At 55.3% G+C, this 25440-nt stretch overlaps 1 protein-coding gene across 2 annotated transcripts; it reads left to right on the plus strand.

The window, feature by feature from the left end:
- The first annotated feature begins 7501 nt into the window (after positions 1 to 7501).
- Positions 7502 to 18131, plus strand: LOC135974876 (antigen-presenting glycoprotein CD1d-like). 2 transcript variants are annotated; one of them, XM_065564003.1, is made up of 5 exons: positions 7502 to 8014; positions 8239 to 8517; positions 16198 to 16479; positions 16809 to 17105; positions 17587 to 17736. In XM_065564003.1, the coding sequence occupies exons 1-5, from the start codon at positions 7966 to 7968 to the stop codon at positions 17688 to 17690; spliced, it is 1011 nt and encodes a 336-aa protein (XP_065420075.1). In that variant the 5' UTR covers positions 7502 to 7965; the 3' UTR covers positions 17691 to 17736. The 2 variants fall into 2 exon arrangements, with proteins under 2 accessions (XP_065420075.1, XP_065420074.1); XM_065564002.1 differs by lacking the exons at positions 7502 to 8014; positions 8239 to 8517 and having other exon boundaries at positions 15977 to 16479; positions 17592 to 18131.
- The last annotated feature ends 7309 nt before the right edge of the window (positions 18132 to 25440 follow it).

Below are 25440 nucleotides of genomic sequence, written 5' to 3' on the forward strand. Positions count from 1 at the left end.
GAGGAGCAGTGGGGCCCCAGCTGCGGTGAGTGAGGGGGGACCCAAGACTGCAAAGAGCTTTGATAAGTGCTTCCCGGCCCAGCGTAAGGAGGGGGAGGACATGGATACCTTCCTGACGGCCTTTGAGAATACCTGCGAGCTGCTCCAGGTTGACCCTGCAGACAGGCTCCAGTTTCTCATCCCCTCACTGGACCCCACAGCCAGGGAGGGGTACAGCCGACTGAAAGGGGCGGAGACAGGGGACTACGAACAGTTCAAAAAGGCCCTGCTCCGCGAGTTTGGGCTGACCCCTGAGATGTACCGGCAAAGGTTCCGGAGTCAGCGTAAAACCCGTGAGGTCACATACCTACAACTGGCCAACCGGGCGCAGGGGTATGCCCGCAAGTGGACAGCTGGGGCCCAAACTATAGAGGACCTGCTTGACCTATTTGTACTGGAGCACGTGTATGAGCAGTGCCCATCCGACCTGAGGCAATGGTTGATGGACCAAAAGCCAGAGAACCCGCAGCACGCAGGCCAGCTGGCCGACGAGTTTGTGAACAGTCGGGCAGGGGATAACAGGGAGAAGTCCCAAAGGAACAGGCTGTCACGGACTCACAGATCGTGCCCACTCTTGGCCCCGTGCGGTCCGTGGGGGGTGCCCCTTTCAGTGCGACAGCCCTTCTCGGGGGGCCACTCTCTCTCGGGGTCAGGCCCCTCCACCTCCTGGAGCCGCACCTCTCTGAGCCTTAGCACGTCTGTCTCTCACCGTGGGCCCCCTCAGGGAGTCCCCTCGCTCTGGACCCCCGGGGCCTCCACCCCCGAAGGGGTTGATGCCACCCAGTTCTCTAGACCGGAGTGACTCTCAGCCAGCATGAAACAGGAGGGTTTATTGAGAGTTGAACACAGCACAGGAAACTCTCTGACCCTCAGGCCTGGCCTCCCTCAGCCCAGCACATCCCAGTCTCTCTGCATCCAGGTGGGCTCTGCCTGCTCCCCCTCTCCAGCCCAGAGCCCCCCTGCTTCCAGCTGGGCATCTGAGATCCCCGGCCCCAGGCCCCGCCTCTGTCCATTGTCTTCTCTCCAGGTAAACAGGGTCGTAAACCGGGGCCTCCTCTCCTCGCTTCTGTCCTCTGGCTGGAACCGGCTGGTTAGGTCACTGGGTCCTCACTCTGCAGCCCATTGTCCTCCCACTGGCCAGAACCGGCCGCATCTCCTCAGCTGGGCCTCTGGGTCACCAGGTCGCCAGGTCACCGGTCGCTGGGGTCTCCATCCTCCAGGCCATCGGCTGGGTCCCCAAGTCCTCTCTCCAGTCCTCTGCAAAACAAACTCCCTCTCTCCTCACCTTGTTAAACCAGTAACACCCAGGGAAACTGAGTCCCACCCCCTCTGCATGCAAACCATTGAAACTCCACAGAAAACAAGAAAACCCCCCACTTCGTCACACAGGCCCGTCACAACGCAGAGAGAGAGTCACCATGGGACCTCCCAGCGAGGAAATATGGAGAACCCCCACCAAAGGGGAAGATCCAGCGTCAGGTCCATCCGACCCGCTCAAGGGGACCCATGGGACATGGGCTGCTATCACTGTGGCCAAAGGGGCCACATACGGGCCCAGTGCCCCAGGCTCAGGGACAGACTGAGCGGACTGAACCCACAGAGGGTTGACTGGGTAGAGACCCAGCCCGGCGAGAGGCAGCATTCCCAGGGAAGGGGGGCTGGCAGAGTACCACCTGCTAAGGAGGGAGGAGAGCTCCAGGCCAGTTCCTCTGGGGGGCTGGATGCTCCAGACTCAGGGTTTTTGGTTTATACGGTGGGCGCGGGGCTGTCCCTCCGGAGAGAGTACCTTGTTCCCCTGGAGGTGGATGGGAGGAAGGGCAATGGATACTGGGATACAGGCGCAGAGGTGACGCTGGCCCGGCCTGAGGTGGTGGCCCCAGATCGGGTGGTGCCCAACACCTACCTGACCCTGACGGGGGTGGGTGGGACCCCATTCAAGGTGCCTGTGGCGAGGGTGCACCTGAAGTGGGGGACCAAGGAGGGCCCCAAGGACATGGGGGTACACCCGTATTTGCCCACTGAGGTATTGATGGGGAGGGGGACCTGGAGGACTGGCCAAGCAACCCCCAGGGTGCCCTGGTTGTGACCCACAGTCAGAGCCGGCGAGGGGCACTGCGCCCTGGCCTTGGGGAGGGTGCCTTGCCTGAGGCGCAGGACCCTAACCTGGTGGGGAGGGAACACCCAGGGACATGATTCAGGGAGGCTGCAGCTTCAGACCCAGCCGGCGAGAAAGAGCAGGTGGCCATCCCTGTCCCAGCTGCTGAGTTCCAGGCCGAGGTGCAGAAAGACCCCTCCTTGCGGAAGATAAGGGACCTGGCCGACCCCAGTGCGGTACAGACCATGGGGAGAGGTGGCCGGAAAAGGTTCCTGTGGGAGAAGGGGTTCCTGTACTGAGAATGGGCTCCCCCAGGGAAAATGGAGTCAGGGGGGATCAGGAGGCAGCTGGTGGTACCCCAGAAGTATTGCCGCCAGCTGCTGTGCCGGGCCCATGACATTCCCCTCTCAGGGCACCAGGGAACCTGGCGTACCCAGCAGAGGCTGCTACGGAGCTTTTACTGGCCTGGGGTCTTTGTTACTGTCCGACAGTACTGCCGATCCTGTGACCCCTGTCAGAGGGGGAGGAAGGCCCGGGACAAGGGGAAAACAGCTTTAGGACCCTTGCCCAGCATAGAGGATCCTTTCCGGAGGGTGGCCAAGGTTAAAAGGGCGGCTCTGAACCAAGAGAGCCCGAATCACCGACCTCCCGACTGGAATGCTGGGAGAAGACCCCAGCCCAGTTGGCACCCCAGGGGTATTGGGGTGGGAAAAGGGCACAGGCCGCATAAACCTTCCCACATGCGAACTACGAGTGCCATCGAGCACCCCTGACCTAAGGGGGGGGGCGTGAAACTGGAGGGGCCTGGTGTAATTCTCTCCAAGGAATGGGAGGGATGCTGGGGCATCCACGGGAACGGGGGTAGGTTCGAACTTCCCCGGGTCACTGGCTAAAGTGACCCCGCTCAGTTCGGTCTCGAAGGGGGGAGATGTGACGAACTGGGCCTGTTCTCACTGTGGTCTGTGAATGCTGACAGGGGAGTGTGGCTAGGATAGTCTGCATTGGGGGATGGGAGACTGACCAAGGGAGAATACCTGAGCGTGTAACATGAGAACCCAGGGAGGGGTTAGAGGCCAGGTGACACCTTGGCCCGGGAAACTGAACAAAGGCTGTGGGAGGGGTCGCTGAAGGGAGAGTTTCGGGAGCTGGCTGGTGATATGGCTGGGAGGCAGACGGGGCTCTGACCTCCCAAGGGGGCTAGGGTGCCCAGGGACCCCAAGGTGGACCTAACTGAGGGGGTCCTGTTGTCTGTGCCTGCAAGACCTGTCTTGGACTGTATTCCTGTCATCCAAATAAACCTTCTGCTTTACTGGCTGGCTGAGAGTCATGGTGAATCGCAGGAAGCCGGGGGTGCAGGGCCCTGAGTCCCCCACACTCTGTGACAAGGGGTCAGACACAGCTACATACACAAAGGCGATGGGCGTGGGTGGGGGACCCAGGAGGGTCCTGGCAGGGTATCCAGGCTGAGCTGGGGTGCCCGGGTAGCAAGCGTGTTGCCCGTGGGACATAGGCCCAGCCACCCACACGGAGCCCTGACAACACTATGGCCCGTGGGGCGCCGTGGAGGCCGCTCCAAGCCGCTGGCTGGGCTGGGCTGAGAGCTCCTGGGGGCAGGGCCCCCCCAGAGCTGGGGGTGAGGGACCCGGGCTCCGGGGACAGGTTCTGTCTGTTTGTTCTGTGTCTGGGCAGCGCCGAGCACAAGGGGGTCCTGGGCACGACCGGGATCCTCGGCCCTGCGGTGATAAAGCCATAATAATAGTCCTGGCTGGGGAGGGGAAGTGGGTTTGAGTGGTGGGAGGGGCGAGCTAATCAGGACTCCTGGGTTCTATCCCAGCTCTGGGAGGGGGCTGGGGTCCAGGACTCCTGGGTCCTGTCCCCAGTGTGGGAGGGGAGTGGGGTCTGGCAGGTTAGAGCAGCGGTGAGTGCGCTGACCAGTCTGCTGCCAAGGGCTGTGTCTGCATGGCAGGGCCCGAGCGGTGCGGCTCCGCCGACAGCCCAGTGTGGACGCAGCGCTGCCAGGAGGGGTCTGTCCCCAATGTGGGGACAGCACCTCCCCGCACGGCACTCGCCCGGCCCACACCTGCCCTGTTCTGCAGAGCGACTGTGCACATGGGGGGCTTGGCGACACAGCTTTGTGCTGGGGTGTGGGGTCACAGCCTGACCCCCAGAGCTCTGCGTTGGGTGGGTGTCACCCCTAACCTACAGAGCTCTGTGGGATAAGCATTAAGTGTAGATCAGGCCACAGGCAGGGTTCAGGGGGACCATCCATGGGGGACCGGGATGTGGGGCCGTTACTCCCAAGGGGGATCTGTGACGAAGTGGGGATGTTCTTAATGTTTTCTCTGAATACTGTGTGGGTGCCTCAGTTTCCCCTTTGCAGTTCGTAAGTCTCTAGGTGGTGGGATCAGGGGGTGTGACTGTTGCAGAGCCCGAGAGGGCAGGTGTGATGGCGTCTGCACAGAGAATGGCCGACACTCTGTCTCCTGGCAACTCATGGCCTGGGCCCCTCCCCGGCAAGGTGCCAGCTGAAGGTGTTGGAGAACAAAGGGATCAGGTGACCTCCTGGCCCGGGAAAGAGACAAAGGCCGGAGGAGGGGCTGGAGAGTTTCAGTTTGGAGCTGGCTGCGGAAACAGAGGGAGGCCCAGCACCGGGGTCTGGGCTCCCCACCCCCCAAGATGGACCTGACTGAGGGGTCCTGGTCTCTGTACCTACAAGCTCTGCCCTACGCCGTGTTCCTGTCGTCTAATAAACCTTCTGTGTTACTGGCTGGCTGAGAGTCCCGGGGAATGGCAGGAAGTGGGGGGTGCAGGGCCCCGACTCCCCCACACTCCGTGCCACACTCCAGCTCTGATGCAGCCCCAGGGTGGGGGGACTGGCAGCTCAGCGGGGTGAGGAATGGGCCCCCCGGCCTTTCCTATTAGGGTGTACTGGCTGCAATGCAGGGCAGGGGAGGGGCTGGGCTGACGGGGCCTTTACCCTCCTGCAGTGCCAGCTCCGCTCTGATGTTAGTGACCAGAATTCCTCCCCACGGGGTCTGGTCTGTGCCCTTTGTGGAGCATTGGTCCGTGTCCCCCGCCCAGACCTGGCCTCCCCCAATGGCACCACCTGCCCTGCTCCCTCCAACGCGCTGGATGTTCATACTGCACCCGTCAAGATGGGATGGGAGCGGGAGGGTGGGACGGAGTGGCAATTTTCTGTAATATTTTGTATGAATACTGTGTGTGCCTCAGTTTCCCCTATATGCCACATTGCTCTCTCGGTGAGGGGGAAATGTTTACTCTTTGCAGAGGCCCAACGGCCCAGAGCATGTCGACTTCCTGCCTCTCAGCCAGGAAGCTGCACCCCATTCCCCTGGCCACGAACACGGACTGAGGAGGGGCCAGGTGGGGGGTGAGCTCACCCCGGAACTAGAGACAAAGAGGGGGACAGGGGACAAAGAGGCCCAGAGTGGGAGCCAAGGGCTTGGCTGGGGCTGGGAGACCCCCAAAGGAACTCTGCTGTACCCCATTTCTCTGGGCTGGCCTGAGGGCTTCCTAGGCCGTGTGCCAATCACCTCATGAACCCGCCCGCTGTGACAGGCTGCCTGAGTCCCTGCCCACGCTGGGGGGGCATTGCCCCCTTTGGGGTACACATCTCTCGGAGGTGCCCAGCCCAGGGGGACTCGCTGAAGGAAGCTCACAGTGTGGGGCAGGGGTGCTAACGGCTCCGAGGTTTGACCCAAGGAGGCTGGGGGACCCGTGTGTGTGTGTGTGTCATGGACTCCCAGATCGTGCCCACTCTTGGCCCCGTGTGGTCTGTGGGGGGTGCCCCTTTCAGTGCAACAGCCCTTCGCGGGGGGCCACTCTCTCTCGGGGTCAGGCCCCTCCACCTCCTGGAGCTGCACCTCTCTGAGCCTTAGCACATCTGTCTCTCGCCGTGGGCCCCTCAGGGAGTCCCCTCGCTCTGGACCCCTGGGGCCTCCACCCTCTGAAGGGGACGATGCCCCCCCGCCCCCGCCCTGTTCTCTAGACCGGAGTGACTCTCAGCCAGCATAAAACAGGAGGTTTATTGAGAGTTGAACCCAGCACAGGAAACTCTCTGACCCTCAGGCCTGGCCTCCCTCAGCCCAGCACATCCCAGTCTCCCTGCATCCAGGTGGGCTCTGCCTGCTTCCCCTCTCCAGCCCAGAGCCCCCCTGCTCCCCAGCTTTTAATACTGAACAAGAACTGATAGGAATAAAATTTCATTTTTTATTTTTTGTTTTCAATTGATGCAGCCTCATGGCAGATAGATATGTAGGCTAAATAATGAAATTAATAAATATTGACTTGAATATTGACCTGGGTCTGGGGCTTGGTCCTTTGGGATCAGGAGAACCTTTTTCTTTTACTGGGGTCTTGGTTTTCATAAGCATTTGTCCCCATAACGAGTGGCACTGGCACAGGCCCCATTGCCCCAGGGCGGCTGTCAAGATTCCTGCCCCACTCTGAACTTTAGGGTACATGTAGGGACCTGCATGAAAACCTCTAAGCTTCTCTACCAGCTTAGATCTGTGTTTGCTGCCACCACTCCCAATGTGCAACTCCCTTCCCTGGTAGCCTTGAGAGACTCTCCACCAATTCCCTGGTGAACACTGATCCAAAACCGCTTGGAGCCTAAAACAAGGAGGAATTAATCATCCCCCCCTCCCCTTTCCCCTCACCAATTCCTGGTGAGTCCAGATCAATCCCCTTGGATCTTAAAACAAGGAAAAATCAATCAGGTTCTTAAAAAGAAGGCTTTTAATTAAAGAAAGAAAGGTAAAATCATCTCTGTAAAATCAGGATGGAAAATAACTTTACAGGGTAATCAAACTTAAAGAGCTCAGAGGACCCCCCTCTAGCCTTAGGTTCAAAGTTGCAGCGAACAGAGGTAAATGTTCGTTTTGCTAGAGGGTTTACAAGTTGAGAAAAGAAAGATAAACCTAACACGCCTTGCCTGGCTGTTTGTTTACAAGTTGGAAATATGAGAGACTTGTTCAGAAGATTTGGAGAGCCTGGATTGATGTCTGGTCCCTCTCAGTCCCAAGAACGAACAACCCCCAAAACAAAGAGCACAAACAAAAGCCTTTTTCCCCCTCCCCAAGATTTGAAAGTATCTTGTCCCCTTATTGGTCCTTTAGGTCAGATGCCAGCCAGGTTATCTGAGCTTCTTAACCCTTTACAGGGAAAAGGATTTTGGTGTCTCTGGCCAGGAGGGATTTTATAGTATTGTACACAGGAGGGCTGTTACCCTTCCCTTTTAGTTATGACAGCGGTGCTAGGGGCTGTGCTGCAGGGAGTGGGGTGGGGAGCACCAGGGGGCTCTCCCCGGGCAGTCAGGGCTGACCCGATGCCCCAGGGCAGCGCGGGGGGCTCTGCGGGGAGCAGCGGTACCGCAGGCTGGAGGAGATGGAGGGGGCGTCACACACACTTATACTGTGGGCGCTAAATGGCGCACAGTGTAGCTGCTGTTTGTGGGCAGGAGAGACGTCTCCTGCCGGCAAAAAACATCCTCCCCCAGGAGCGGGAGCGGCTTTGTCGGCAGGAGAGCGCTGTTGAAACTGGCACTTTTCATCGATAAAACTTTTGTCCTTTGGGAGTGTTCTTCTGACCTTGCTGCCAGGGATCCCCCTCCCGCGCTGCCCCCGCTCCCCGACTCACTCTGCCCTCATTGGCTCGGGGCTGGCAGCTGCGGGCACAGAGCTGAGCAGACACAGACAAAGAGAGAAGTTGGCAGAGAGGCGTGTGGGCTGAAAGCGCCTGGGGATCCTGGGTCCCTCGTCCCGCTGCCTGACGCCCACCAGAGCCCGGATCCCCCTTCCCCTGCCGGGATGCTGCTCGCTCTGCTGCTCCTCCCCTGGGCATGGGGGGCCCTGGCCGGTAAGTGGGGACCCCCCCTGCTGGTTTTGCTACCAGGGATGCGTGGGGATGGTGTAGTACCAGGGCCCGGGTGGGGAAGTACCAGGCTGGGGGAGTAGGACGGGGGAGGCAGGTTAGGGATCACCAGGGAGACCCCATAGGGCAGGATTGTTCATGAGACAGAGACTCATTAATCTCTCTCCCCACCCGCTTTGTCCTCCACCTGTTTCCTGCCCCCGCCCCAGCCTCCCCTCCTGTCCCCACAGCGTCTGTCACACTCCGGCTGCTCCAAATCAACGTCTTCCACAACGCCAGCTCCACGGACACACAGGGGATGGCCCTGCTGGGCGACCTGGAGACCCACTCCATGGACTGCAGCACCTGCGAGATCCGCTTCCTGCAGCCCTGGGCACAGCAGGGCCTGACCCCGAAGCAGTGGCAGGACCTGGAGCTGGTGATCCATCGCGACTTGTTCAACTTCAGCCGGACTGTGACCGAAATAGCCCAGCACCACGGAGGGGGCTGTGAGTATGGAGCGGTCTGAGGGGATCCCTCACCCCACCCACCCGGGGTGCTGAGAACTGACACACTCACCACAGCCACTGAGTGTGTCATTGGGGGCAAGACAGCCAGTCCCTGGCCCTTTGGCTGATTGGAGCCGGCATCCCCCAGAGGGGAAACACCCGTGTCCCATTCTCCACCCCAGAGTCAGCCAGCCAGGTTTGGGGCCAGACTGTAGCCTGAACTTCCTAGAGGGGAAAGACCCCACGTCCCACTCCCTGAGCCGAGGCTCCTGGTCTTTCCTGACACGTACCCTGAGCCTTTGCAAGGAGGTCATTTGGGGGGGTCTGTATCTCAGGAACCCCGTGACCAAGGGACTCCAAAATAGTACCACAAACTCTGCCTCAGGCCCCGATGTAACACAGCGATTTTCAAACCAATCTGACTATGCACATGAAAAATCAGCTTTAAACAGAAACTGCAACGTACCCCTAACTCCAGCCAGGGCTGCCCCACAATCCTGTCGCCGTCGTGTAGCCTGTAACGATGCTAGTTCTGGTGGGACCCAACTGAGAGTGCCAATTCAGGACAAATCGCTTAAAACAGGGCAGTTACAGCCCAAGGCTGGGGTTTTTCCACCTCCAAGGCACCAAAACAGCCAGACAGAGAGAACTTCGGTCTCACCCCACTGGCTAACCACAAGTCACACCAGCAATTCCCTCAGACACTCCAGTTTCCCAGTATCACCACCAGTACCTCTCGTTATGGGGACAAATGGTTATGAAAACCAAGACCCCAGTAAAAAAAAAAGTCTCTCGATCCCAAAGGACCAAGCCCCAGACCCAGGTCAATATACAAATCAGATCTTACCCACAAATCATGCTGTTGCCAATCCTTTAGAATCTAAAGGTTTATTCATAAAAGGAAAAAGATAGAGATGAGAGTTAGAATTGGTTAAATGGAATCAGTTACATACAGTAATGGCAAAGTTCTTGGTTCAGGCTTGTAGCAATGATGGAATAAACTGCAGGTTCAAATCAAGTCTCTGGAACATCCCCAGCTGGGATGGGTCATTCAGTCCTTTGTGTAGAGCTTCTGTTTGTAGCAAAGTCCCTCCAGAGGTAAGAAGCAGGATTGAAGACAAGATGGAGATGAGGCATCAGCCTTTTATAGTCTCTTCCAGGTGTAAGGACACCTCTTTGTTCTTACTGTGGAAAATTACAGCAAAATGGAGTCTGGAGTCACATGGGCCAGTCCCTGCATACTTTGCTGAGTTACAAGGCGTATTTGCCTTCTCTCAATGGGTCAGTTGTGTAGCTGATGGTCCTTAATGGGCCATCAAGCAGGCTAGGCAGAACTAATCTCAGCTTGTCTGGGATGTCTCCCAGAAGCATAGCATAAGTTTGAAATACAGATAGTATAGAGCCAATATTCACAACTTCAACTACAAAATTGATACACACATATAGACAGCATAATCACAACCAGCAAACCATAACCTTGTCTTAGACACCTCACTTGACCCCCTTTATACAGGACCTTGGTTGCAACAATGATCTATACAGTCCTAGATTATATCAATAACGTCACATAGCCCAACCAGGGACGGATTAATTTTTTGTGGTCCTGGCACCAAACATATTTGTGGGCCCCCCTGGGGAATGAAGGGGCTGGGGCAAGAGCACAGCGGGCAGGGTGGATTTGATTGAAATAATGATTTAAATCACTAATCGGGAAGACTCGATTTAATCATGGTTTTCTACATAAAAGTGCATTCTGGTTGGTTGTTATAACCTTAATGCATATTCTTCACCACTCCGAGATAGATTTAGGTTTCATTTTTAGAAGGTACACATGATACACTTTTAAACAGTGATTTATTTTGAAAACTTTTCAGATTAGTTTTACAGCTGTATCAGGAAATGAATGATTGTTTGGTTATTTCATTTACCAAAGATAATTGAAGCACATAGTTCACCTCCCAATGACTTCATAAATATCTCCAATTCAACAGGTTAATCATTAATATTTGGAGGATTTTCTTGCCAGGCTGTATTTGGAGGAGAATATTACCAGACAGACATTTAAATTGTTTTATTTAACTAAAACAACAACGTTACGTATTCTGGATTTTTTTCTTCAACAGCAAACATATAATATTTTAACAAAAAAGCATATGTCCCTCGCTTCTCACATTTATCTCCAGACTTCTTCTCCTTGTCCAGATCTATTCCGCTCCCAACAACCTTCTATTAATTGAATTTTTTGAAACTTTGCACTTTTAGAGAAAGGTAAGGGATTGACTCTGTATATGCAAATTTGCAGAGGGACAATAGGGTTGAGGTCTGTTATTTCTCGCCTCTCTCTCTTTATTTATTTATTTATTTTATTTACAAACACTTTTGCTGTTAACAGGCATGTTACCTCTCGAGACACAAATCCACAGTTTGAGAACTGCAAAACTACGGATCTCTGATGGTATCTTCCAGACTGAGCACTGAGTCCCATTGGGTAGATAGAAAGATTAACCTAAATAATCTCTACAGAAGCCCCTGAAATCCCATAAGATTGGGTCCCTAATCCATGAACTACTGGAACTCATTTACAAAACTTTTCTTAAACATGACATGACTATATTCTACTATAGAATTTATAATCCCTATTCCATGATGAGATATAATGTATCTTAATTAAAACTATCGTTAGATAGGTTTTCTCAAAAATCCGATTTTTTTTTTTTAAAAGTCATTGATTTTTATCCACTCTGACAGCAGGGCAATGTGGGGGGTGGGGGGGAAGGATTGGTCCCAGCTGGAGCGAGGGAGGGGCCAGGGGTGAGATGAGCACAGCAGGGCATGGGGGGGATTAGTCCCTGCTGACTGGAGCAAGGCAGGGGCTGGGGACAAAAGCACAGCGGGGCAGGAGCTAGGGTTGGTCCCTGGAGCAAGGGTGGGGCTGGGGGTAAAGTGCAAGCCCAGCAGGGCTGGGGGGGTAAAGAGGATTTATCTCCGCCCCGTCCCTGCCCACATAGAGCGGGTACCTACCTTCTCCCCGGTTCTAGCCCATTCTCTTTGCCTCTCTCTGCACTGAGCTGAGGGTGGGGGTGCACTAAGCACAGGGCTGGGGGTGCAGGGTCTGGGAGGGAGTCAGGGTGCAGGCTGGGGGTTGGGGTTCAGGGTCTGGCCAGGAGCTAGGATGCGGGAGGGGGCTCAGGGTTGGGGCAGGAGGTTGGGGGTGTGGAGCGCTTACCTGGGGCAGTTCCCATTTGGTGCAAGGGGTTCAGGTGGGAATGTGTGGGGGGGTGCAGGAGTCAGGGCATAGGGCGTGGGGGGGCTGAATATGTGTGAGGGGATGCAGGGGTCAGGGCAGGGGGCTGGGTATGTGTGAGGGGGTGCAGGGGTCAGGGCAGAGGGGGGCTGGGGTCGTGTGGGTGCTCACAGCAGGGGGCTGGAGGGGGTATGTCCTGACTCCACCCCCTTCCCCAAGGCCCTGCCCCTGCCTCTTCTCCACCTCCTCCCCCTCACTTGTGCTGGCAAACAGCTGTTTGGGGGGGGGGGGCGGGAATGCGGCATGCTCTGGGGAAGAGGTGGGGGAGGAGCTTGGCTGCCGGCGGAGGCTGCCTCGCAGCAGGAGCCGGCAGGACCCAGCTTCTGCCCCCAGAGGAGAGAGTGGGGGGCGGAGAAGAGCGGCCGGGCCGGGGCCCCTTTGGCTCGTGGGCCGGGTGGCACCATGCTAACTCCGGTACTGAGCCCAACATCCTCATGGCAGCTGACACGTCTTTACTCCCCCCCGTCCCTCTATTTCTGCCCCCTCCTGGTGTTGTACTTAAAGTACTGCACAGGATCTTTTCAGGGGGAATAAGGCAAAACGCCACATTTATTAGTAATACATGTATTCATTAACACTGTATTATATGCATATAATATATTACACTCACACTCACACACACACACACACACTCCGTCTTGTTGTTACCAATTAGTTGCTCCCCTTAACTTCACTGGCCAGGTGAGTTAGATGGGGGAGGGGGCGGAGCCGGGCTTCTGCCGATCTGGATCGATGCTCCCATGTTGACAAGACGAGACCCGGGGTCCTCTGCAAGACACCTCACTTTTATAGCAGCTTTCCTCTTATGCAAATCTAGACCAGATTCAAACTCTGTGTCTGTGTCCATTGGTCCTTTGTGCTGCTTTCTTTTGAGTGTTGTCCCAATGCTGCAAAGAGGGGGTTTCCAAAAGAAGGTGCTTGCTTCTAACCCCCGAGGCCGTCAGTATGTCTGCTTGTCTTTAATGAGCCCACTTGACACGTTTTATTGTCCTTGGGTCTGGCTCCCAGCCCCTCTCCAACAGTTGAGGCTGTCTGGAGGTGCTGCCTTCCAGGCCTTGCTCATCCACACCTCATTCATTCAACAGGGCAATTGATTAAGAGTGGGGGGGGGGGGGAAGAGCTCTTGTTCTACTGCTAGCAAAAAGAAATTTTTCTTCTATCTTATTCTATCCTTAGGGGCTATAATATTATACCAAGGGCAATGCAAAGTTTCTAAATGAGGCTTTGATACAAAGTTCCATGAAAACAGAGGTCACACGTGGGTAGACCCACCACAAGGTTATATGAAGAGGCACAATGTAAAGTCATATGAAAATTATCAGAGATTGATCTACATTGTCCCCCTTTTGACCTCTCAAGAACAATTCTTGAGTGGTCACCATATAAATCTTTTGTATTTGTTGCAAACAAACCAAACAATTATAACCAGGTGAATATAACTAAAACTATTAGAATTGACTAAACACCAGATATAACATAAACACAAATGCTAACAATTATAATTATAATAATTGGAAATACAACAAAACCATTACCATTCCAATAATTGGGTACATTGACAAACAAAATGAGGCCCAAGTTTGATGCTGCAATAGCCATTAAACAATAAAAGTCCCTGAGGTCAGGACCTTCTTAAGCACACACAACAAATAAGATTTTGTAGGAGTACCACAGTTGTTATGCAAGGTTAAGCTGATTTGGACTTAAACTAACGTTTAGTTGCCAAAATGTTGCAGAATTTCCTATTTTTAACAGTTGTTTTTAGAGGTTTCTGGGGACCTGAAAGATGGGGCCATACAATTATGGGCCAAGGTCTTACAGGTTATGGGGGCCCAAGAACTACCCTTCAGGGCTTGGGGAAATAGATCCAGAGTGCATAGAGGAAAGTGTGGAATTAATAATAATACAAGCAAATGTAACTAACAATACAAATGTATTAATAACAAAAATTAACAACAAAATGATTATTAGAGAACCTAACAACAAATAAACCTGATGCACTGGGAACCAAAGTTTTTTGGACACAGGGGGTGATTGATAAGTTGGATGGAGATGGGGGAAGTAGAGAGAGGAAAAGACATTTGCCCTGTCTAGTGTAGTATCCCCTCTCTCTCTGGACCCAATGCTAGCACAGGACACCACTAGAGACAGACAGAGAACATGCAACACAGAACACTGAACACAGACTTTGTCATGACACTATAACATGGTATTTTATAACTCTTCAGCTGGTACCAGCTCTCCTGATGTTCTGGTTCAGATCCTGAAAGATAGAAGCTTGGAAACAAATTAGCACAGTGCTTTCACCCTGGCAGAACCTGCTTGGTCTCTGCCACAGTGTGTTTGGTACTTGGGGCTGCACAAATGCTAATTAAGTGGTGCATTTTTTGTGAGTGTAAATGCTCCCTTTCTCTCAGTAAAAGGGCGTTAACACTCCATCTAGAAAAAAAATTTCTGTTTTAAAATCTCCAGCCATTTTGCCATGGCCTGGAGATCTGAGGCAGAAGCAGGCACTGTGGTTAACTGTTTCAATGGCATTTTGGCCCTGGGAGGAGGAATTTACCCAAATATTCCAAATATCCCCCTTCCCAATCTCCAGAGGGGTCCCAAAGGTCTGCCCCCTTCTGGGGTCTTAAATGTTTCTTCTCCTGATGTTACTGCTGCTGTAAGATTTGAGAGTGCTGTTTTAACTCTCTGTACCCAACCTGTTTTCCAGTTTCTCTATCTGTTGCTTGCCTGGGCCCGATCCTGCTTTTTCCAATAAACAGTTCCTTTCCATGGGCACAAGCCTTGTTCCACTACCAATTTAGCAAGGAGGGTGGGCTTTTCAACTAGCCCCCACCCTTCCTGGTTCCGTTTCTTAAACATTTTTTTCAAAATTGTGAAATTACCAGAATATTACTTACAAAACAAACAAACAAACATAAACCACACTACACTGCCCAAACTCCTATATCCTTCAGAGTTTGGTTTAACAGAACAAGATCTGCATCTTATGTTTTTAACCCACTGTGGGCCAGAGGGAGAGACGCTAAGCTTCCCTCTGTATTGCTCGGTCTGCTACCACCGAGGGTTCATACACCAATTATACAAATCCTTCCCCGGATTAGAGTGAGAAACACTAAGTTCTCCTCTTTAGCTCAGTCTTACTACGGCTGAGGGTGTATGTACCTTTATAACACAATTTAAACCTAAACTCCTATATCCTTCAGAGTTTGGTTAATCCTTCCCCGGATTAGAGTGAGAAACACTAAGTTCTCCTCTTTAGCTCAGTCTTGCTACGGCTGAGGGTGTATGTACCTCTATAACACAATTTAAACCTAAACTCCTATATCCTTCAGAGTTTGGTTAATTAACTGAAAGTTTACGCTCTTTTTCCTATAGTGCCAGGCTTGCTAAAGCTGGCGGTGTGCACACCAGTTTGATAATAACTGTGGATTCTATGCTTGCTCCCCCTTTCGCATTCTCCACCAAAATGTTGTACTTAAAGTACTGCACAGGATCTTTTCAGGGGGAATAAGACAAAACGCCACATTTATTAGTAATACGTGTATTCATTAACACTGTATTATATGCATATAATATATTACACTTACACTCACACACACACACAAACACACTCCGTCTTGTTGTTACCAATTAGTTGCTCCCCTTAACTTCACTGGCCAGGTGAGTTAGATGGGGGAGGGGGTGGAGCCGGGCTTTTGCCGATCCGGATCGATGCTCCCATGTTGACAAGACGAGACCCGGGGTCCTCTGCAAGACACCTCACTTTTATAGCAGCTGTCCTCTTATGCAAATCTGTACCAGATTCAAACTCTGTGTCTGTGTCCATTGGTCCTTTGTGCTGCTTTCTTTTGAGTGTTGTCCCAATGCTGCAAAGAGGGTGTTTCCAAAAGAAGGTGCTTGCTTCTAACCCCCGAGGCCGTCAGTATGTCTGCTTGTCTTTAATGAGCCCACTTGACACGTTTTATTGTCCTTGGGTCTGGCTCCCAGCCCCTCTCCAACAGTTGAGGCTGTCTGGAGGTGCTGCCTTCCATGCCTTGTTCATCCACACCTCATTCATTCAACAGGGCAATTGATTAAGAGTGGGGCGGGGGGGGGGGGGGAGAGCTCTTGTTCTACTGCTAGCAAACAAAAATGTTTCTTCTATCTTATTCTATCCTTAGGGGCTATAATATTATACCAAGGGCAATGCAAAGTTTCTAAATGAGGCTTTGATACAAAGTCCCATGAAAACAGAGGTCACACGTGGGTAGACCCACCACAAGGTTATATGAAGAGGCACAATGTAAAGTCATATGAAAATTATCAGAGATTGATCTACATTGTGACCTCCGGACGCCCGTCCTCATCCCCTGCCCTTCCTGTTCCAGACCCCTTTGTTACCCAGTTCTCCATTGGCTGCGAGCTGCCCCCTAACGGCACCTCGAGGGGATTCTATGATGTCGGAGTGAACGGCGAGGACTTCATCAGCTTCGATGTGGACGGAGGCAAATGGGTCACTCGGCAGAGGGACAAGCTGGCGCTCTACGCGCAGGACCTTCTCAACCAGGATAAAGGCGCAGCCAGGGTGATTCAGTTTTTCCTGAGAATAACATGTGTCAATCTGACCAAGAGCTTTGTCCAGCATGGGAAAGAGTCTCTGGAGAGACAAGGTGAGGCTGGACACCACTCCCCAATGGCGGAGATGCAGCCACCTCTGGATTGAGGCCTGGGGGCTGGTTATACAGGAAGTACAAATGCAGCTATATCTGGGGTGCAGCACAGTAGCCATATCATAGCTGCACTGCACAGCAGTTTAGGACAGGAAGTGAAGGGGGTTCCGTCACCACTGGTAACGGCAGGGGGCAGAATTGGGGTCTGGCCAGGACAGCGGGGCCAACGCCTGACCCCGGGGAATGGAGCTGGGCTTGGCTAGTGAGTCCCTGAGGCTCAGACTGAATCGTCCCCTCTCCCCCGCCCCGTCTCTCTCCTCCTGTCTCAGAGCGGCCGGTCGCCGTGGTGTTTGCCCGAGCGCCTCCCTCAGCCGGGACCCCCGCGCCGGTACTGCTGGTTTGCCGGGTCACCGGTTTCTACCCCCGGCCCGTCCGCGTGGCCTGGCTGCAGGACGGGGAGGAGGTGGGGCCGGGCGGGCGGCTGAACTCCAGCGGGATCCTGCCCAACGCGGACCTGACCTACCAGCTGCGCAGCTCCCTGGCCGTGGGGCCGGGCGCCGGGCACAGCTACGCCTGCCGGGTGCAGCACAGCAGCCTGGGGGGCCGGAGCCTGCTGATCCCCTGGGGTAGGTGCACGTCCCGGGGGTGGGGGGCAGTCGTGGTCTCTGGGGGCTTTTCCTGCATGTCCTGAGTGGGACGGGGGTGGGTCCAGGCAGCGGGATTGGGGCGCAGGGAGGCAGAGGGGGTGGGTGGGGGTGTGGGGATGGATTAGGTGGAGCAGGATGGAGGAGCTGAGGGGAACGGGACAAGACTGGGATGGGGGAGCAGGACTAGAGTGGGGGGAAGCTGAGGGGGTGGGAAGGTGGGGGGAGTATGGGGGGGACTGCAGGGGAGGCAGAGGGAAGAGGGTCAGGGTGGGGGGCTGAGGGCAGTGGGTTGGTAGTGGAGGGTACAGGAGGGACTGTGGGGGAGGCAGAGGGAACAGGATGAGGGGCTGAGGGCAGTGGGGTGGGGGTAGGGAGTATGGGGGGGACTGCAGGGGTTGGTTGAGGGACCAGGCCCCACACTCCTGTCCCCGTTCCCAGCACGGCACCCCCTGTGTTACAGAGCAGAGCAGGCCCTGGGGCCCCGGGCTGGCCGTGGGCATCACCCTGGGGGTTGTGGCCGTAGCCGCCGTGGCCGTGGTGCTGTGGCGGAGCAGACGCAGGTGAGTCCTCCCCTCTTGGGGGTGGGGGTGGGGGCATTACACCCCCTAACCCATCCCCTCTGCTCTCTCCTTCCAGGGGCTGCCAGGGTGTTAGACCAGGGGAATCCAGGGCCTGAGGGGTCAGGACCAGCCCCAGCGTGGGGATCGGCCCCTCTCCTGGGGATTTGAGCCTGTGACGTTATTGATGTGAACTGGGACCGTATTGATCATTGTTGCAACCAAGGTCCTGTAATGGCACCAAATCTTGTATAAAGGAGGTCAAATAAGGTGTCTACGACAAGCTGACAATTGGCTGGTTCTGATGATGCTGTCTGGGTGTAGGTTTCATTTTTGTATTTAAAGTTATAAGTGTTGGCTCTGTCCTGTCTGTATTTCACACTTGTGCTCTGCTTCTGGGTGACACCTGTCCCGGAGTCCCCGGGCGATGCTCTGGAACTGCTCCCCACAAAGCAGGACTTGGGGAGCCTCCTCTCCCTCGGAGCAGACTGTCTCCACACGGCTTCACCTCCTGGGTCTCTCCTGGGAGCATTCAGCATCTGCCCCTCCGTGCGCTTCCCACAGCGAGTCCGCCCCGGCGGGGTCCTGGGGAAGCCAGAGGGTCCTGCACCCCCACTCCGCAGTCAGACGTGACTCTCAGCCAGCCGGGGACACAGAAGGTTTATTAGACGACAGGAACACGGTCAAAGCAGAGCTTGTGGGTCCACAGAACCAGACCCCTCGGCCGGGTCCATTTGGGGGTCAGGGAGGCCAGAGCCCTGTCTGGGCCCCACTCCATTTCCCCAGCCAGCTCCAAACTGAAACTCTCCTGCCCCTCCTCCGGCCTTTCTCTCTTTCCCGGGCCAGGAGGTCACCTGATCTCTTTGTTCTCCAACACCTTCAGCTGGCACCTTGCCGGGGAGGGGCCCAGGCCATGAGTTGCCAGGAGACAGGGCGTCGGCCATTCTAGAGACTTAAGAAATGCATAGGGGAAACTGAGGCACCCACACAGTATTCAGAGAAAACATTAAGAACAGTCCCCCTTAGTCACATCACCCCCAGACAAGGTGGTGTCAGCTCTGCCTAGCCTGCTTGATGGCCCATTAAGGCCCATCAGCTACAACTGACGCATTGAGAGAAGCAGATACACCTGGTGACTCAGCAAGGCAGGGACAGGCCCATGGACAGAACTCGGAGGCCTTGGCGACGCTGGCGCTGTACAGCGCTGCAACTTGCTGCGCTCTGGGGTGTGAAAACGCCCCCCCCCCCCGAGCGCAGCGAGTGCAGCGCTGTAAACACCCCCCCAAGTGCAGCGCTGTAAAGTGCCAGTGTAATCAGCGCCTGCAGCACTGCACGCTCGCTCGCAGCTACTCCCCTCGGAGAGGTGGAGTATATACACGGCAGCGCTATGAATCCTCAAGTGTAGCCAAGGCCTAAGGCTTCCAGGCCACGTGCTGGGCAGCTTGTGTTTGAGACAAAGGAAGCACAGGCCACATGGCAAGAGACTATAAAAGGCAGCTGCATCTTCTCCATCTGGTCTTCAATTCTGCTTCTCACCTCTGGAGGGACTTTGCTACAAACTGAAGCTTTGAACAAAGGACTGAGGACCCATCCCAGCGGGGGATGTATTCCAGAGACTTGATTTGAACCTGCAGTTTATTCCATCGCTGCTGCAAGCCTGAACCAAGAACTTTGCCATTACTGTATGTCATTGATTCCATTTAACCACTTCTAGCTCTCATCTCTATCTTTTTCCTTTTATGAATAAACCTTTAGATTTTAGATTCGAAAGGATTGGCAACAGCGTGATTTGTGGGTAAGGTCTGACTTGTCTATTGACCTGGGTCTGGGGCTTGGTCCTTTGGGATCAGGAGAACCTTTTTCTTTTACTGGGGTATTGGTTTTCATAACCATTTGTCCCCATGATGAGTGGCACTGGTGGTGATACTGGAGAACTGGAGTGTCTGAGGGAATTGCTGGTGTGACTTGTGGTTAGCCAGTGGGGTGAGACCGAAGTCCTCTCTGTCTGGTTGGTTTGGTTTGCCTTGGTGTGCATAGAAACCCCAGCCTTGAGCTGTGACTGCCCTGTTTTAAGCAATTTGTCCTGGATTGGCGCTCTCAGTTGGGTCCCGCCAGAACCAGCATCGTTACACCGGAAAACCAGCAGTACCGGCGCGGGGGTCCCGGCTGGGGGAGGCGCTCGGGCAAACACCACGGCGACCGGCCGCTCTGAGACAGGAGGAGAGAGCCGGGGCGGGGGAGAGGGGATTATTCACTTACAATTTGTGATGGAACCCCTTCACTTCCTGTCCTAAACTGCTGTGCAGTGCAGCTATAAATTAGCTCCTGTGCTTCACCCTCAATGTAGCTGTGTCTGTACGCCAGGCCGGAGATCCCTGTAGAAACCAGCCCCACGCCCCACCCCAGAGGCAGCCGCAGTTCTGCGCCCGGTGAGAGATCCCTTTGTACGCAGCCCCTGCACACCGCCCAGCCTGAAGGACATGAGAGCACTGGGGAGCTGATCCCAGTGTGGGGCTGTGGGCAGAGAGGTGCTGGAGGGATTTGGGAGCCTGGGGCCCAGCATCACCTTGTCTCTCCACAGACTCTTTCCTGTGCTGGACAAAGCTCTTCATCCCATTGAGACACGTCGTACTCAGGAGAAACTGAAGCGTGGTGGTCATGCCCCTGTCCCAACTGAGACGGTCCCAGACCTTGAGTGCCAGCTTGTCCCCCCACCCAACGAGCCAGACGCCGGCGTCCACGTCGAAGCTCACGACGTCCTCGCCGTTCATCCCGCCATCACAGAACTGAGTCGAGGAGCTGCTGGGGGGCAGCTTGCAGCCACTGGAGAACTGGGCACCAAAGCGGTATGGAGCAGGGAGGGCAGGGGGATGAGGACGGGCGTCCGGAGGGTCACAGGGGGGCAGGGTCGGGGGCAGAATGGGAGGATACATAATGTCAGGTGCAATGTGGACGTTTGGCCACAAGATGGTGGCGGGATTGTGGGACGGCCCTGGCTGGAGTTAGGGGTAAGTTGCAGTTTCTGTTTCAAGCTGATTTTTCACGTGCACAGTCAGATTGGCTTGAAAATCGCTGTGTTACATCGGGGCCTGAGGCAGAGTTTGTGGTGCTAATTTGGGGTCCCCTGGTCATGGGGCTGCTGAGATACAGACCCCCCCCCCAAATGACCTGCTTTAAATCTATAGTTTTTTGGAAAGTTATTTGTGCTGCTCAAAAGAAAACTGTGGCCCTGAGGCTCAATACACCTACATCCCTGGGCTCCCCTGAGCTCGGCTCTGCACCGGTAGCAAGGACACGTTTCGCTTCCCAACACAACGTTACACAAGTCCCCGGGCCTTGGTTCTGTCCGTGGAGCGGGACGCCGGGCGGTGGCACCTCTGCGCACAGACAGTTCACACCTCTGCGAGCGATTGTTTCCTCAGCAGCACCTCAGGGCGTGACACACCGAGTCACACACTCGCTCAGCGGGAGAGGCTGCATCCTCAGAGCCCCGGGAGAACCCATCCAAGCCCTGTCACCGAGCGGTTCCTGCGGCGGTGAGCTGTGATCCCTCGGCCGGCTGTCCCTCTGTCGTGAAACGCACCTGCCCAGGCAGATTGCCGTGAAACTAACTCTGCCCCAGCAAGGTGCAGGAGAGACTTTGTGGGACAAATGGTTAAGGGGTTCCTGAGAGTCTCCCCCAAGGACCTTAGTGCTCCAGCACCAGACCCCCAGTGCAGCCCCTGGGCTGAGTCGCTGAGCAGGGGTGAGCTGGGTCTGTCCCATGCCCTGGGGCGGCGGGGGAGGCACTATCTCAGCTCTGCATTTCCTGCTCTTGTGTTGGGTGTTTCATGGTTTGCAGAGTGTCAGTTTTCAACGTTCGGGAGGACAGGTGGCACCGTGAGCAGCCTACACGCTCCTTCCACAAAGGCCTTTGGTAGGACATGTGGCCATGAGCCTAGGTCAGGAGCTGCGACACGGGGCCTTTCCCCTCTAGGGCACACAGGCTACAATCTGGCCCCAGACAGGGGCGGATTAGGGTTTTGTGGGGCTCTGGGCCAGAGCAAGTGGGGCCCCCCCTTCACCTGCAGTCCCCATGCTCCTGCCAGGGAGCGGGGTCGGGGCGTGGGGGCTTGCCCCGCTCCACCCCCTGGCACTCACCTCGCTCTGCCCCCAGTGCTCCAGCTGCTCCCGGAAGGAGCTCAGGGTGGGTGGAGACGGGCAAGTCCCAGTGCCCTGACCCTGCTCCCCGGCAGGACCGCCGGGCGAGCAGAGTGAGGAAAGCCCCCACTCCCCGGCAGGAGCTCTGGGCAGGCAGACGAAGCAGGTCGGGGTGTGGGGACAAACATTTTTCTGGGCCCCCCAATTGGCCAGAGCCCCTGGGCACGGGCCCCATTTGCCCATTGGCTAATCCGCCACTGGCCCCAGAGTGGGGGGACTGGCCAGCTGAGTGGGGCGAGAAAAGGCATAGGGGGCGCCCGCTCCAATCCCGCCCCAAGGCAGGAGACTGGCTGGTTGGGGGGTCAGGGAATGGCCAATCAATGGCATCATATTTGTCACCCTGGCAGGACCCACTCAGTGGCTGCTGTGAGCGTGTCAGTTCTCAGCTCCCTGCTGGGTTTGGGGAGCGACCCCCTCAGACCGCGCCATACTCAGCCCCCGGCCTGCATCCTTAACCGCTTCGTTCATCACACGGATGAAGTTGAACAGGGAGCGATGGATCAGCAGCTCCAGGTCCTGCCACTGCTTTGGGGTCAGGCCCTGCTGGGCCCAGGGCTGCAGGAAGTGGATCTCGCAGGTGCTGCAGTCCAGGGAGTGGGTCTCCAGGTCGCCCAGTAGGGCCATCCCCTGTGCGTCCATGGAGCTGGCGTTGTGGCAGAGGGTGGTTCAGAGCAGCCGGAGGGTGACAGACGCTGGGGGCAGAGGTGGGGAGGCTGGGGGGAGAGGGGGGCAGAGGGGGGGAGAGGTGGGGAGGCTGGGGGCAGAGGGGGGAGGCGGGGGACGGAGCGGGGGGGGGGAACACGATGAATCAGTCCCAGTCTCCTGAGCGTCCCTCATCCCTGGCATCAGGTCTCCCCCTGCCCCCCTCTGACCCTACGATGACACCCCTACCCCCAGTAGCGAAAAGGTCCAGGGGGGGTCCCCACTGACCAGCCAGGGCCCCTCAGGCCCAGCAGAGGAGCAGAGGCAGCCGCATCCTGGCAGGGGATCTGAGCTATGCCAGGGTTGGGGCCGCAGGACGAGGGGCTGGGGTCACCCACATGTTCTCAGTTCTGCTCCGGGCCACACGTCTCGTCAAACTTCTGCATTTGTCTGGCTCCGCTCAGATGCCCCCCCCCCCCAGCCCCGGGCCAATCAGGGCAGGAGCAGAGGGGGGATCCCCCCCTTGCGCCAGGTTTCAGGTCCCAGGCGGGAGAGCAGCGGGGTGTGTGTGTGTGTGTATTGCTGCTCCCAGCACAGACACCCCAGCACTGTATGGGGGCCAGCACTGACTGAGAGGGGAGAGCGCCCCCCACTGAGTCCCTGCCCCTCTCCCTAGCAGGCCAGGCCCTCTCATGGACCCACTGGAGCGGGGCTATGGCCCCAGCTTTGCAACAGGCTCTGGGAGGACCCATGGGGGGCCAGATGGAGCACAAACAGGATCTGGTCCAGGAGCTGACGCCCGCTGGAATAGCGACCGCCGTCTAGTGACACGACAGCTGGGGGGGCACACCCAGAGCCGGTGCGACCACTAGGCCAAATAGGCGGCCGCCTGGGGCGCCAAGATTTGGGGGTGCCAAAAAGCGGGGTGCCCAAAGAGCAGCAACCGGCTGAGCGCAGGGCTCTGCGGGCGACGCCATCTCCCAGCCGGGGGGATGGGACGGGCAGCCCTGTATTCCCCGCTAGCGGTCGCGGTGGTTAGGTTAGCACATCTGCGGCTTTGCCCAGTGACCAAGACATGGTATAATCTCCCATCGGCCTTTGGGTCAGGCCTGAAGGACGGACCGCACCTGTCTCCAGCTTCATTCGGTTCTAAATGCTTTGGGGCAGAGGAGAGCGCCAGGGCCTGCTCCAATCACCCGGCAACAGACCCATTGCTGCAGTGGAGAGACCAAGGGGAAGGCAGCAGTTCACCTCCCTCTTCCCAACCCTGTACCCGGGGGGAAGAGGCAGCAGGATTCAGGGGAAAGGGGACAGACCTGGGACTGAGCAGAACCTGGGTTCTGGGCCCAGCTCGGCCACTGACTTACTGTGTCATCTCGAGCAAGTCCGGGTGGCTCTGTGCCTCAGTTTCCCCATCTGTAACACGAGTATAATGAAACTTTCCTGCTTTTGTAAAGCATTTGAGATCTATGGATATAGCCTGCTACATACATGCTCTGGGGGGGGGGGGGGAGCAGCCGCCGCCATAGCGTGTCATTACAGAAAAGGGAACTACACAGAAACCAGGAAGCTCGTTAAACGGAAATTGAAAGGCACAGTTTCAAAACCGAGATGCCTGCAAGCTGCCAGGAAACCTTTTCAAAACGCCGGAATAGCGGCTCCAATTCAATGTGTGCCCCAAAGCAAAAACCATAGGGAGAGGCCCAAAAAAGTGCCACCGTGGCTAGCCGACAAAGTAAAGGAAGCAGTGAGAGGCAAAACGGCATCCTTTAGAAAATAGAAGTTAAATCCTAGTGAGGAAAATAGAAAGGAGCATAAACTCTGGCAAGTGAAGTGTGAAAATATAATGAGGAAGGCTAATGAGGAAGGCCAAAAAAGAATTTGAAGACCAGCTAGCCAAAGACTCAAAAACTAACAGCAACCATTCTGTTAAGTACATCACCACGAGCAGGAAGCGAGGCAAACAATCAGTGGGGCCAGTGGACAATCGAGGTGCTAAAGAAGCACTCAAAGACGACAAGGCCATAGCAGAGAAGCTAAATGAATTCTTTGCATCGGTCTTCACTGCAGAAGATGTGAGGGAGATTCCCACACCCGAGCCATTCTTGTTAGGTGACAAATCTGAGGAACTGTCCCAGATTGAGGTGTTCATAGAGGAGGTTTTGGAACAAATTGATACACTAAACAGTAATAAGTCACCAGGACTAGAGGGGATTCACCCAAGAGTTGCAGAACTACTAACTGTAGCCTGTAACCTATCATTTAAATCAGCTTCTGGACCAGATGACTGGAGGGTAGCTAATGTGACACCAATTTTTAAAAAGGGCTCCAGAGGTGATCCCGGCAATTACAGGCCAGGAAACCTAACTTCAGTGCCCGGCAAACTGGCTGAAACTTTAGTAGAGAACAGAATTATCAGACACCTAGATGAACACAAGTTGTTGTGTTTGTGCAGTTTTTGTAACGGGAAATCATGCCTCACCAATCTACTAGAATTCTTTGAGGAGGTCAACAAGCATGTGGACAAGGGGATCCAGTGGATATAGTGTATTTAGACTTTCAGAAAGCCTTTGACAAGGTCGCTCACCAAAGGCTCTTACGCAAAGTAAGCTGTCATGGGATAAGAGGGAAGGTGCTCTCATGGATTGGTAACTGGTTGAAAGACAGGAAACAAAGGGTAGGAATAAATGGGCTGTTTTCAGAATGGAGAGAGGTAAATAGTGGTGTCCCCCAGGGATCTGTACGGGGCCCAGTCCTGTTCAACATATTCATAAATGATCTGGAAAAAGGGGTAAACAGTGAGGTGGCAAAATTTGCAGATGATACAAAACTACTCAAGATAGTTAAATCCAAAGCAGACTGCAAAGAGTTACAAAGAGATCTCTCAAAACTGGGTGACTGGGCAACAAACCGGC

Source organism: Chrysemys picta, chromosome 12 (genome assembly GCF_011386835.1).
Source record: "Chrysemys picta bellii isolate R12L10 chromosome 12, ASM1138683v2, whole genome shotgun sequence".
NCBI classification, from domain to species: Eukaryota; Metazoa; Chordata; order Testudines; family Emydidae; genus Chrysemys; species Chrysemys picta.

What these genes read in the sequence shown, in the direction of transcription:
- LOC135974876 (XM_065564003.1), top strand. Translation starts at nt 7,966, where the DNA reads ATGCTGCTCGCTCTGCTGCTCCTCCCCTGGGCATGGGGGGCCCTGGCC. An exon ending in AGAGTCTCTGGAGAGACAAG is followed by an intron (nt 16,480 to 16,808) that starts GTGAGGCTGGAC and finishes CTCCTGTCTCAG; the next exon opens with AGCGGCCGGTCGCCGTGGTG. An exon ending in GAGCCTGCTGATCCCCTGGG is followed by an intron (nt 17,106 to 17,586) that starts GTAGGTGCACGT and finishes CCTGTGTTACAG; the next exon opens with AGCAGAGCAGGCCCTGGGGC.